At 41.9% G+C, this 14703-nt stretch overlaps 1 protein-coding gene across 4 annotated transcripts in view; it reads left to right on the top strand.

The window, feature by feature from the left end:
* The window catches only part of NRG3 (neuregulin 3), a 467171-nt gene that overhangs the window by 48645 nt on the left and 403823 nt on the right, over window positions 1-14703 (top strand). Inside the window, exon 2 of one of the 4 annotated variants that reach the window (XM_065067648.1) lies at window positions 7441-7622. In XM_065067648.1, the coding sequence (XP_064923720.1) occupies window positions 7466-7622 (157 nt within the window). In that variant the 5' untranslated portion in view covers window positions 7441-7465. Of the gene's footprint in view, window positions 1-7440; window positions 7623-10115; window positions 14385-14703 lie in introns of those variants that run through there. The other 3 variants (XM_065067647.1, XM_065067646.1, XM_065067645.1) reach the window with 3 other exon arrangements.

Raw genomic sequence — 14703 nt, 5'->3', positions numbered from 1 at the left:
GCAAACTCTTTATACCCCAGTATATTATACATTATTTGAATGCATAAATTGACCTTCATAGCTTGAGAAGAAAGAAGAGATTGTACCTCCTTCTGCTCTCAGCTTGAATCTGCTTTTTTTTTTTTTTTTTTTAACCTGTCTTTCTGGTTGTTTTTTATTTCCAGCTATCTTGGCCATAGACGTATCTTCTTAATGTTTCTCAAGATTCTCAGAGAGATGAGGACTGTACAATACATTTAAAATTGAGCAATCTACGTCTCTTGTTATTTTCTAAAAATAGTGAACATGGCCACTCATGAGCTAACAGGTAATTCAGGTTGTGCAGGAATGTCAACTTTTGGCTCCTTCAGTAGGTCTGAGTTTTATCTGATTTTCTTGACTAAATTTCAATCTTTATAGAAGTTCGATAATAAGAATATAGATTATTCTATATTAAGAAGAAAGATCTCTTAGATTCAATAGACTCGTTTTGAAACATCTGACTCTAAATTACTGCACTGCCACAAGTGACATTTTTGAACAGTGATTTCAGAAACATGTTATTCAGAATTTTTCTATTTAGAATTAGTTCAAGAGCAGTTGCTGTTGTTGTTGTTTTATTTTTGTGTAGTGTTTTAAAAATAAAGAAGACCCAGTGGCAAAGGCAAGCAACTGTTGCGCAGCTTACTTTCTAAGGTGACTGCCAAACCAAAAATCTTATTGTAATAAGAAAGATGAGAAGAGGAATATATTTCATTAAATGGTGATTCTCCTAATCTGACTGGCTTCTAATGAAGAAAATAATTTCTAATTAAAAATCTCTTTGATTCAGTAAATAAAGGTGTGGAATGGTGTGGGGAGGGAAACCCCCATGCCACCACGCAGAGGACTCTGTTTAAGAAGGGACCACTTCTGCTGGCTTTATAGCAGCATGCTTTCTGGTACGCATCCTGCACAAGGTAAGAGGAAGTATGTTTCCTCACTGTTTATACAACTTATTCTTCATATATTTGAAATGTATGGATAATGATAGTTGCTGAACAGTGAGCAGCACCAGCGTCAGAGAAAAACTTTGCCTCTTGGAGGATACTGCTGCACCACCATGGTCTCGTGACAAGGAACATGATATATGTGTTGCTTCCTTTCCACAAGACAGTGAGTTCTGTCAAAAGGTAATAACAATGACATCATTTGATATGTGGTACAATTCTGCCTTACTAACACTTGTGGTTTAGTGCATTTTGCTTCAGAACTTCCTAAGCTAGTAGCACACAATGAAAATTTGCAGTCTGCTCCCACAGACAAGTGATCTCAACAGTTTCACTTTTAATCTTGAGTCAGTTTTTAGTTGCTCTGTGAAGATTGTAAGTAAAATCATGTCCCTGTCGAAATGCAGAGAAGCTCTGCTATTGACCGCAGCTGGCACTGGATTCCACCCTATGATGCTGTCAAGTTTTTGACATTTATATGCCATCTTCACATCTTGAATCTTGTGATCACAACTAAAATGTAGCAATGTTTAAAAAGAAGAAATGTGTTTTCCATTTGCATAACTTTAATGATTGAACTGATTGAGCTTAACATTTTCTTCAAAGTTTCCACTTTGGCTGGCATTGCTAGTGTCGAAATTGCAAATATATATCTCAAAAGGAACATATTTTTTATAAAGTTTTATGTGATAGGAAATGGGGTCTTAAGATGAAAAGTGTTTTTCATCTTAGCAGTAATTTTTATCTCACTTGTGTATGTAAGCAATGTGCTGTGGAGTAAGTCAGACTGTGTGCATGCTATTAGTTGTATGTACACGTTTGCCAGCTTGATTTTTTTCTAACGCAATCAAAAGAAGCTTTTAGGATTATCAAGTGGATGATGAAGCAAGGACCAGAGGCAAGACAACCTTCTGTATGTTACCTCCTAAGAATTAGTGGTGAGACCATTACTGGGAAAGTAATTAAAATTATATCACTGCTTTATCAAAAGGATGGTTAATCATTAAAAGCTTGTTGATTTTAGAATAGAAAGGCAGCTCACTATTTAAGGACAGGTTGCACAAAACTGGCAAATGAAGAGAGTCACTCTGAAGGACAGAACAACTAGGATACCCCAATGTTTGTGAGATGGAACAGGATTTCTGAGATCAAAGGTTCAGATTTTCAGTTATTTATATACATGCCTACATATACTTTGGAGTGTATCTACAGCATATTTATCTTTTAGGAGCAGTTTTCATGTAAAAAGCTGTTTGTCACAAGCTGCTAGAGGGAATTTTCTTGTAGGCACGAGTACAGCTTGGTCTGTTGTAGAGCAAGGCTGGGAAACGGAGGCTGAATTTGAAGACTCAGTTTAGAACAGCTGAATCTAGGGCGTATCCTCAAGAGCACAGAAGTAACACAATCTATAAGCTGATCTTTCCCTGCCTTCAGAGGAAGGGCAGCAACATCTGTAGTACAGGTTCTTCTTCATTCATGGCATGGACACAGTTATATAAGGTAAATTTATACCACACATTGTCCTTGCCTCCTCTTCATGCCAAAAACTAAATCAGGGTTTATCAGCTAAAGCATGTCTCTGCCTCCTGATCACACCTCTGCTTTTGGCTCAGAGTATATACAAGAATGCAGTATGTGGGGTAAAAAACACTCAGGGATAACAATACTTTTAGACTTTTAAAATTATGTAAACACAGTTCACCTTTACCATCAGGCACCTAATTTTGTGAAAGTTAGGTTAATACAAAATTCATGCAATTCACTGGTGCTTTTAATGGAAGCAGGTGATCTGCAGCACTTTTGACACTGTCCAAATAAACACTGAAAAAGAAGATTTAAAGTACTCAGGTTTGAACAATGTTTTGCTGTATTGTGGATGTTTTTACTTTGTGCTACATTCTAGTTTAGAAATATAGGAAGAGAAGAAATAGCAATAGAAGCTTATGCAGAGACCTTGGGGACATTCATGATTCCCTGACCACAGGTTTGGATGATCAGGCAGCTAGAGTGACAAATGTTGAAATCTTAATTTCTGGCTTCTGAGTTCTGAGTACAGATTTACCATTCTGCTGAGCTAGATTCTCTGATTATAGACAGATTGACTGGAGAGGTTTCCCCTTAAAATAAGGTCAGTTTCCCAAAAGAAATGAAGGGAAATGTGGACGGCTGTAGAACAAATGAATAGCTGAGCAGTGTATGGATTACTTAGCCTTTCCTGACAGCTGTTTTAAATAAAAATCTTCATTTTGCATAGAAAAGAGATACATAAATTCTGATCCTGCTTTGTGATTGGGAGCTTACACTATTTTGTTCTTGAAAAACCCACTTTATAGCTGTCTTGTTTAGGGATTCCTCTGTGTATCCCAGCTGATGGTGAGGGAATTGCTTCAACTTCTGACTGCCAGAATAGCCTGGTGGGTCATGGATGTGTAATTTGACCTTAAAATATGATTTAATAAAGTGTTTCTGTATTGTATTGCTTCTAAAACCAGGAAGATTTGCACAAGTGTATTTGTATGCAAAACAGTCGTGTGACTTTGCTTAACAGCTGATTGGTGGCTGCTTTGGTACCAAATGGGACAAAGTCACACAGCCAGGGTACATATTCTCTTTACTCCACAGCTTCAACATCTTCCTTCTCAGATATATATCTGTATTTTTACACACACCCATGTATGTCTCCTTACATATACATCCACACAAATGTATTTATGAAATCTTTGCCTCTTTCCCTTTAGGTCTGTCAGTGACATTTAAAATGTAATTTTGTAGGGAAAGAAAGAGTTTAAAAGAAAGTACGCTTTGTGTAACTGAAAGCTTTTTACCATTAGCCAACTAGCGCAGCTGATCTTGTAAAAAAACAACAACAAAACCACTAATACACAAACAAACCCCCACAAACAAACAAACCAACAACAACAAAACACAAACACAGAAGAAAACAAACTATTTCAATAAAAGTTACATCTCTTTGTTTATCATGCTTGCTATTATTAAAACTTTAGTGTATGTAAGGTATATTGTTATCGGTATAATATTGTTTATTAAATATTAAATCCCTGATTATTGAACTGTAGAGAATAACTACCATGATAAGGGCTACGCATTGATGTATCCTTAATACACACCAAAAAATACGGTATTATGATTCAGAATATACTAACTAGGATTTTAGATTAACTGTCATTTCCAGTTTTCCATTGGACAAATAAATGTTATGACCTACAGTATTAGTAAGTGGAAACATCAACATGTATCTTGTCATTTAATTAGTTTAAGGTTGAATTCTGGGGGTTTGTTTTGTGGTATTCTGGGGTTTTTTATGTCTACTGTTTTAAAAACTGAGGTTGAAACTTGGGCTAATTTTTGGTAATACTATTGTTTTCATCAGAATCCTGAAATTTTCAGAGTACATTCTTCCCTTTTATCTCTCTTTCTTGTTTTTTGTTTGTTTGTTTGTTTGTTTAATCACAGCTCCTAATACAATAGATTCTGTATATAAAAATATCAGGCAAGTATTTATCAATTAACATTAAATCTCTTGTTCTCTTTGAAAAATTTATTCAGCAGCTATCTTGCTCTAGGCATTGTTTTACTTCTTATTGTCCCTCCCTAGTATCTCCCTGTTCACACATAAATTGAAATACACAACAATGGTAAAAATAGGATTCTCATCTGCTTTACTTTTCTTAACTCTTTTTGCTGTTTTATGCTAGGTATAGAAAAGTTTCTTATAGTTACACAGGGGTGCTAAGAAACAGTTTATTCTGACTCCTGTGTTGAAGGAAGAAAGAAGAAGAAAAAAAGGTGTTTTTTCTACACAGTTGAAATCCACCAAGAGGTGAAGTGCTTAGAAAATTTGAATGATTTCATGGATGTCTCAAAGCTTTAAAGATGAAAGATCCAGCTTTTCTTCCCGATTAAACTATGAGAATGATAAGAACTTGTGGGCTTTTTCTGCTTCAAAGGGTCATTCAAATATAATTCTAAGGACAGATGCCACAAAGCTATTTCCATGAAGTTTGATAGAATGAATTCCTTTTGTGTTATGTGGAAGGCTAAGGAGCTTGCTCCCCTTGGCTTGTTCTGCCTGCTGCTGTTCTGGACATTCAGGGCAGCATTTAAAGAGGTACCTGCTAAGCTGCTGAACCTCCTAAGTTGTAGGAGTCTGACATCCAAAATCACATTAATAGTACTCGTTACTTTAGATATAATTCTCCCAGGCAATTGTCTTACATTTGATATCACTTAGATCATATCAGGAATAAATGCTGCTTAACAGATGCATTAGAGTACGGAAATCTGGCCTTCATGGGACAGACTGTGTCCTGAAACATTGGGGACCAGTTCCTGTTGGCTATGGGAGAGCCAGGAAATTATGGGGCAGTGTTGTTCAGCATTGCCACCTTTTTAACAACTCAAGGTTACAAACATGAATTGCCAAACTGGCTACATGGAGATTTGAATGTCAGTGACTGATTTTGACATTTCAAATACAAGAACTGTTTCAGGTTGAACTCACACAGGCTGAATATGACCAACTCTCACTAACAGCAGCCCAAACAAAACACTATAAATAGAACTATAAAAAGCACTATTACAGAGCTTTTCCAAAATGAAATAAAGGAACGCACAATAACAAAGTAGTAAGGAAATATTGTTCTGAATATAAGGAAATCGTGGATTGTGAATATAAGGAGTTGTGGTGAATGGACTCAAATCCAGTTGGCGGCCAGTCACAAGTGATTTTCCCCAGAAATCAGTATTGGGGCTAGAGGGCCATCTGGACCAGCTGGATTGTTGGGCTGAGGCAAATAGTATGAGGTTTAACAACATGAAGTGCCAGATCCTGCACTTGGGTCACAACAACCCCAGGCAGTGCTACAGACTCAGGGAAGAGTGGCTGGAAAACTGCCTGGCAGAAAAGGATCTGGGGCTGTTGCTCAACAGCCAGCTGAACATGAGCCAGCAGTGTGCCCAGGTGGCCAAAAGGCCAACAGCTTCCTGGCTTGTATCAGGAATAGTGTGGCCAGCAGGACCAGAGGGGTGATCATCCCCCTGTACTCAGCACCGGTGAGACCCCGCCTCGAATCCAATGTTCAGTTTTGGGCCCCTCACTAGAAGAAAGACATTGACGTGCTGGAGAGAGTGCAGAGAAGGGATACAAAGCTGGTGAGGGATCTGGAGCACAAGTCTGATGCGGGACTGCTGAGGGAGCTGGGGCCATTTAGCTTGGAGAAAAGGAAGCTGAGGGGAGACCTTATCACTGCTTACTACTACCTGAAAGGAGATTGTAGCATGAACGGTGTTGGTCAGTTTTCCTAAGGAATGAGTGGTAGGATGAGAGGAGGTGGCCTCAGGTTGCACCAGGGAAGGTTCAGATTGGATATTTGGAAAAATTTCCTAATGGAAAAGGTTGTCAAGCACCGGAGCAGGCTGCCCAGGGAAGTGTTTGAGTCACCATGCCTGGAGACATTTGAAAGATGTATAGATGAGGCTCTTAGGGATATGGTTTAGTGCCAGAGTTAGGTTAATGGTTGAACTCTATGATCTTCAGGGTCTCTTCCAGCCAAAATGATTTTATGATTCTGTGAAACTGTGATAAAAGAACTTATCCCAGATTTTAAAGCAAATCCATAGCCAAACTGGCTTACTTCTGTCTTGGCACTAAATCTGTACTACAATAAAACATTCTGGTAAAAATAAATTTCTAGATGAATGTCAATACTATGAAGAAAATAATAATTCAAAGTTCATTTCTCTAGAATCTGCACAAAATTAAGTTAATTGCTCATAGTAGTTTCTCTTGTTACTCTTTTTCTATGTGTTAAAAATCAGCAGCAATACTTGGCTTGGTAAGTCATTTATTTGGTCATCCTTGGCAAAGAAGCCAGACCTTTCAGATGTAATTTAATTGCTGGGACTGATGAGGAAGTTTTAATCTATCTCTGCTCCTATCAACTTTGAACTTCACAAGAGCATTTAACTTAATTTAAGTTCTGCTTTTTCCATCACTATTTTATTCCTTCCCCTAATATAGATTTCCAGTGTTTCTGTAGCCCTGCTTTGCCTTTGATCACTGTAATAACTTTAGAAAATAGTTTAAATAATTATTTAAATATAATTAATTTATCTCTCTTTAATATAACAGCTATGATTAATGTGCTATTTATCCAAAAGACTGTGACAGAAGGTAATTTTATTTACCATCAAATCTAATGAAGACTGAAAAAAAAAATCTATGTTAGTAAATAATTGTATTTTTGGAGACAGCAGTGATTTAAGGCTTCGTTCAAAGTCACCTGGAGGTGCACTATTTGACCTGTGTCATTAACCTTGCAGATTTACCATTTTTAAGAGCATTCATGAGCATTCGCCTCTGAAACTGAAATAAATGAAACTAATTCAGTAACTGGATGCCTCACACTCTCCTTCAATTTGACAGTCTCTGTTACTTTGGGTTAATTTCCAGGGAAAACTCAGAAAGAGTATATTGGATGCTCCATACCTGTTTGTGGAGGAGTTTCCATGGTTGTGTCCCTGCAGCAGAGCTACTGCTAGACCACCCATCACCAGGAGGCTGCTGGCACACATCCCTGCCCATGCCTGGGGCTGCTGGGGAGAGGAGGACCCAGGCAAGCATCCACCTTTCAGGTACATTCTAAGAATTTATAACTTACCCTATTTGCCCCTTTTGGTAGCATGTGGAAATCACTGCAAAAACAGTTGTTTCTTTGTCACCTCTCTGCAAACACTAAAGCTTCTACAATGGACAGCAGAACTAAAGGTACATAAAACTTATTCATTTTTCCTTGCAACAGATGGGTAAAAGTGTGTGCATTTCCAAAATGTATCTAGTCTCGTGTCATGTGACAATATCCACAACCAGATCATTTACAAAGCGACACCTAGCAGCAGTGTCCTCTGCACTGGGCAGAAGTTACGTGGTTCAGCAAACAATTTTGGAAAGAAAAATAAAAGATGCCAAAATATGAAATATAGTATATACTCCCTTTCTGCATGACTGATTGGAATTGAGTGTACTAATTGGGATAGAAAATGTGTAAATTTTCACGGAAAAAATTGGAAGTGAGTCATAATAGTAAATAATTTTCTTTTCTATTGATGACTGATTGCTTCATAGGTTTTCTCACTTGCTGTTGTCATCATTTTGTCCTAAATCTTGGAAATATTTGAATTTTGGTTTAGGGCTTTGTCCCAGATAGAGTGCAATATACTGAAAGTTTTCTGCTGACTTCATCATGCTTTGGACCAAGCCCTTTTGATGGCATTTTCCATATTTGACTTCAAATATTTCTTCTTCTGGCATCCTAAATTTATGTTCCTGATAGCAATCTCAGAGGTTACAAAGGCTTGAAGAGTAATATATGCCTTTCTGTTATGTTGCATGGCTTCAGTGTATCACAAGGGTGTTGTTAGGACTAGTCACTATATTTCTCAGTCTGAAGTCATTATTAAGTATGTTCTTAAGGGACTGATACAATACCACTAAAATCAGAATTAAAAAATTACTTTGATTTTATTCTTGTCAAACAGAATTTCTCTCACTGAAATCCTTACAATTTACAGTCAGCTAAAAGTGGAGAATATTGAGAATTTGGCTTGATAAGAAGTGAGTCAAGCCTTTAGGATTTAACTTATTTAGTAATGAATTCCTCCAAGGAAAGTATTCAGTTTACTAATATTTCCTGATTGGAACATGTTTTTGCAGGATTTGGAGTGTGGGATTTTTGCTGATGTCATGATGTATTTCAGTTAATCATTATGAACCATGCCAAGACAAACATTTGAATTGTATCTATTCATTGGTGTACACTCAAGTGTAATTCTAAATATTTAGTGGCAGCCCTGGCATTTGCAAATAAGCTACACATGATCTGAAAAACTGAGGATATGCTGTTGAGCAGTAATCAGCATCCTTGCACCGTGTGAACGGATAGGTGTATTTTATCCAATTAATTTAGCCACAGGATTGTTATTCAGAGTTTATACTGCAGTGAGAGAAAGCAGACTCTTCTCCTTATTCCAAAATTAACTGTCACTCATCTCACACCTGCCTGAGACTGACATAATTCTAACTGGCAGCTTGCTAACGTCTCAAATGGTTGCCGTGCTTCTGAACTCTGCTGTGGATTTCTCACTCCTTGTGACTTGTGCTGTTCCTCCTGGGTACCAGGAGGATTCTTAACATCCTGTGTAAAAATACAAGGAGGAATACTTTGGACTCTGCATTACACGCAGGTATATAGCCCCAGTCTCTCGACAACATGTTAGCTCAATAAAGCTTAGTCTGTTTGTCTTGCCTAATGGGCTGTTTTAACAATCAGAGTGGGAAAGAGTACTTTAGTTCTGAGCACTGGTTAATGGGATCAGTGGAATGCTATTTATATGATGTTTCACATGGAAGAAGGAATAGAATTACATGCTGACCTTAGACAAAAAGCAAGGTTTTCCCTGACTGTGAAGCAATCATTAGAGACACATATGTTGTAGCTGAGCTGGGGATGAAAGCTAAGAGGAAAAATGAAGTAAAGAATAATCAAATGCCCTAGTTCAAGAAAATACCCCAGCAGCATAACACCTATTGATACAACCAGCCCAAATTCCAGTATCCTTTGTTTGTGAAATTCTGTTTCGTTTGCTACATCCAGTTGTTGAGCTGCCAGAGTACAAGTGAGGTGGGTGCTGGAGGAGCTCACAACTTTGAGAGACTGTTTATGCTATCAGCAGCTGAGTGCACCATAAAACAAAGGAACTGCAGATGCTTTGTTGCTCATAGCTTCAGATAATATTTACATGAATTAACAATGAATGTCTTCAGATATTTTGTAAAGTTAGGAAGGAAAGAAAGGCTTCTAACTGCATGTGTATGTGGAATTTGAATACAGGCATCTCACATGTGTATTGTTTTGGTGCTGTAATGGACATGGCTCCAAAAGGGTCTGATTTTTCAATTTTGAGGACAGTTGTCCTGAGACCAGCATCCTTGTAGAAGAAGTGTTAGCTGTGGCATGCTTACTGCACAGCCAAAATATAAGCCCTCTATGACAAACAAAGCAATATATGCATAAACAGTATATCTGTCACATGTGTGTCACACCAGTCCTTAAGAAAATACCACTTCTGACTCCAATGCAGATAAATAATTTTATTCTATCCCAGTCACAGATGGATTTCTTTGCATATTATGAAGAAAGTAAATCCAGAAAAATAAATGTTATGTTGTTTTTTGATCATGATATACATATTTCCAGAAAAAGCAAGAAGCTGGGTTATGATACAGGTTGAGTTGGAAGAAATGCAAGTGAAATTTACCAAATACCTACGTAAAATAGAACTAATGCACTGAACAGATTCAGTTTAACAAGAGTGGGCTGATTTGAGAAACTGATTATGATTCGAATATTAATTTCTGAGAACTGGGAAATAATCTAGAAGCATTCAGAGACTGTGCTTTTGTACACACCATAACATTTTAACTCATGACTAAATTATTACAGGAAGAGGTTTCCAAACATTGCCTGCACTTAGGAGTCTGTCTAGCTGCATGGCATTTTTTTTTTAACTGCAGGATAACCTATTTGAAATACATTTGCATTTACTGTGGAGTTAAGGGAAAACTGTTTTGAGTTTCCTGTATCAAGATCCATAGTCATTTCATATTTTTAGACCAAAGAACTTCCTTCAAAGAGGATAATAGTCAGTGGTATGATCTACATTAACTTATCAGGGGAATACCTGTCTTTAAGTAATTCACTTAAGTAAGGCATATTGAAAGCATTTCACAATCAATTTCAAGAATAGTTTGTCAACCCTCAATGATAAGAATGGGAAATTGTTAGAAAGGAGCCTGAAAATCTTTACTCATGATACAGGAAGTCTTTCAATATTAAACAATGAAATGGCTACACTTGAGTCTTCTTAATGGTATTACATTCTGATGTCTTCCATTAGAACCATTACAAATTTTAGGAGCTGACAGCTTGAAAATCTTACTGGGGGTAGAAGTGCAATTGAGAAAGATTACAGGACATAATGCTAAGAAAAATAAAAACTTTCTGTCTTGTGAATCTTGTAAAACATTTTTGTTGTGTTCTGTTCTCCCAAGAAACATTTACAAATTGTTTGAGAATGAATACAAAGAATGATTCATATTGAGCTTAGTGAACAGCAATATGGTTGTGGAAGAGGCAAGAGCTAAAGCACATTTGTACAAGCAATGGAAAGGCCAGAGCAGGACAAAGGTGTTCAGAGTTTGCAAGGAAGATGAGGACTGTGCAGGACAGGCACTCATGACTGAAAGCATCTGGTTCTAGATTTCCATAAAAAATCCTGAATTCCATGAAATCAGTGACAAAGCCTCCCTGGATTCCCAAGACTTACCTGCCTTGCTCATTTGCTTGCTTTACTGGGCATCCATTTTTGTACTGGACAATGTTCATATGATTGTTTCCAAATGTTTTCTCCCTAATCCTTTTGCCTCTTCATCAGAGGATTAGAAACACATATATTCATGTTTTCCAATGCCACAGAACTTTAAAACAAACAAACAAAAAACCCACAAAAACAAAACAAAACCCCAAACAAACAAACTGTTTAAACAACATACTTACCTGGTAAGCCACTTCCACAGATTTTCCTGATCTCTGTTACCATAGACCTATCTTGGAGAAGCTGCCCAACTCCAGTTGGATTGTTTGAAGTGAAAATAATTCAGATGTCTAGCTAATGTGATTTTGATATTATATTATAAATGCTACAATGCTACCAACATTCATTCTGCAGAAAAATTCAAGCAGATACATTTCAGTTGCAGTATTTCCTTTTCTATATTTGTCTGTGTGAATACTGAACAAATGTATTTCACAGTTTGTTTCCAACTTTTCTGCTCAATTATTCTGTATAAATATTAATATACTTTTAAATACACGACTAAGGAAATTATTTGTCAATACCAGGAAATGACACCAAATAGATAACAGCTCAGAAGAATGGGTTAAAAACAGGTGTACACCTCTTTACAGATCTACTTTTATAGAACATTTTCTAAAATTTTCAAAATGGTGATAGACCCAGCCTCTGGCACACTACAGTTAAGCCTTCAGTGACCACCCATGCTGTTGAAATGTTTTGTCCAGTGAGTGAATGGAATGTACACACCATTGACCACATTGAACTTGGAGTTCAGCTCTAAAGTAGATCAAAATGCAGGATTAATTTCAATATCAAAACTTGTCTGGCAACGTTGTTAGAGCTGCACACTCAGTATGTGCCTGGGCCACAAGCTGCCCCCCAGCTGCTGAAAAGGATCATCCTTTTGCTGCAGGTGTCTGGTGGTTTTTCTTTTCCTATAGGGAATCTTTTTTAGAAGCAACAAAACGCTGCTTATTTTTAGTTATCGGATAGCATCAGCTTCGGAAACCATGATCCCGTCCTGAGCGCTGGTCTTTCACTGGGAATCTTCCCTGAAGGTGTCTCCACCTCCCTCATGCACACGCACACCCCTCGCCGCTCCCTCCACACGTGTGTTTTTGGACATACAGCAGCAGACTATTGGGTTGCTACCAGAGGATGGATTGGATGGATTCAGGCGCTCCCCTTCTCCCCCCTTTTTTTTTTTTCTTTTTCCCCCCTTCCTTTCCTAGGCTCCGCTTGCCGTAGCATACACCTTCTCGAGGGGTTTGCCTGGATCATTTATTTATCTTGTGCGCATTAAGAAACCACCATTAGGCTTTTGTGGGAGGCGCCTTACTTTCTGCGCGCTAGCCTGCCTCCCTTGCGCTGCGATAGGAATACACAATTGAACAGAAGCTGCAAGCTTGGCAGGAGCTGCCTTCTGCGTGCCTATTTATTTGCCGGATCCGTATTTTTTTTTTGCAGAGTGGGTTATTGCCGTCCCTCTCCAGGGTTTCATCTTAATTTTTTGTGTGTCTGTGGATTTTAAATTTCGCTTTTCGGGAAACCTCGCCGGAGTTTCGATGCCGGGCTGGACTTAGCGCGGGCGCGGAGCCGTGCCTCCTGCCCCCGGGCCCCGCCCGCGGATCGGCCTCCCTGGCCCGGCGCCGGCCGCGGGTTGGCCGCGGGGCCGCGGAGTGGCGGGTGCGCAGCGCCGCGCCGCCGCCTCCCCGCGAAGCAGCCGGGGGATGCTGCTGCGCCGCGGCCCGGCATAGGCAGGAGCCGAGCGGGCGGGGGAGGGAGCGGAGGAAAGGAAGGAAAGACGGAAAGAAAAGATCCCCCAGCCTCGAGGGGAGAGGAAAACGAGGAGAGGCGAGAAGGTGCGTGAATGTGAAGGAATGTGCCTGCCCGCCGCCGGAGCCGCACGCTTGGGATAAAAAGAAAAGAAATCGAGGAGGCTGATTCTTGCGACTCATTACCCGGAGGGAAAAAAAAAAAAATAGGAAAAGAAAAACCTGTGAGCAGAGGCAGAAGGAGAGCGAAGAGGCTGAAGCAGGCAGCGCCAAAGGACGGCGCCCGGCGGATGGCGCGGCCGTCCCGCTGACTCCGCGGCCGCGGGAGGCTGCGCGGGGCGGCGCGGCGCGGGGCACGCCATGCCGGCGGCGTGACTGAGTGGGGCGCTCCCGCCGCCTGCTCCGCTGCGCCGCGCTCCGCTCTCCTCCGCCCCCCTCCGCCGCATGCCGCCGGCAGCCGCGGCGCGCTGATGCCCCGGGGCCGCGGCGGCGCTGCGGACGGCCCCTAGGATGAGCGAGGGGGCTGCCGGCGCCGCGGCGCCCGGGGCGGCGGAGGGAGCAGCGGCGGCGGGGGGCCCGGGCGGGGATGGGGCCGGAGGGCCGCCTCGGGAGCTGCGCTGCAGCGACTGCATCGTCTGGAACCGGCAGCAGACGTGGCTGTGCGTAGTGCCCCTCTTCATCGGCTTCATCGGCCTGGGGCTCAGCCTCATGCTGCTCAAGTGGATCGTGGTGGGCTCCGTCAAGGAGTACGTCCCCACCGAGCTGATGGACGCCAAGGGCGTGGGGCAGGACCCCTTCTTCCTCTCCAAGCCCACCGCCCCCCCTCGCGGCGCGGAGACCACCGCCGCCGCCACGCCGCGGCCGCCCAGCCGCGTCAGCCCCCGCCTCACCACGATGAGCCGGGCCCCCCCGCGGCCCCCCGGCACCCGCGGACCGGCGCGGGGCGGCCCGCGGCCCACCGCGGCACGGCACCCCGCCGCGCCCCACACAGCGCCGCCCGCCAGCGGCCCCCCCGGCACCGCCGGCCGCGGCGCCCGGCCGCCGCCCGCCGCCCCCAGCACCCCGCCGCTGCCCGCCTGGCCCACTGCGGCACACGCTACCTCCTCCTACAAGATCTACGTCCACGACTCGGCGCCGTCCTGGACCTTGTCTCCCTTCCAGGAGTCAACCACCACCACACCGGAGGCCAGCACGACCCCCAAAATCCGTAAGTAAGCCATCGCCCCGCGCCCTCGGGGCGCCCGCGCCTCCCGCTTGTTCGCGTCTACCCGTCAAAACTGACTTTGCCCAGCGCCGGCGGGCTCGAGCCGGGGAGATGCTTCGGTAGGAGGCTGCCGCCGCGTCTCAGGGAAACGCGGGGTTCCCGGGCCGCTGCTGCCCTGCGGGAAGCTGGAGATCTCCGAAGTTTGCGCTTCTTTTCTCTCTCCCCCCTTACGCTTCCTTCCCCTCCCGACAAGTTCCCCACTTTCGTGATGGATCGTGAGGCAGGAGAAGCCATTTGAGCTGACTAGATTTCGCTGTGGTTT

This window comes from Columba livia, chromosome 6, assembly GCF_036013475.1.
Source record: "Columba livia isolate bColLiv1 breed racing homer chromosome 6, bColLiv1.pat.W.v2, whole genome shotgun sequence".
NCBI lineage: Eukaryota > Metazoa > Chordata > Aves > Columbiformes > Columbidae > Columba > Columba livia.
Note: the sequence above shows the minus strand (reverse complement) of the source record. Positions and strands in the feature narration are given on the sequence as shown.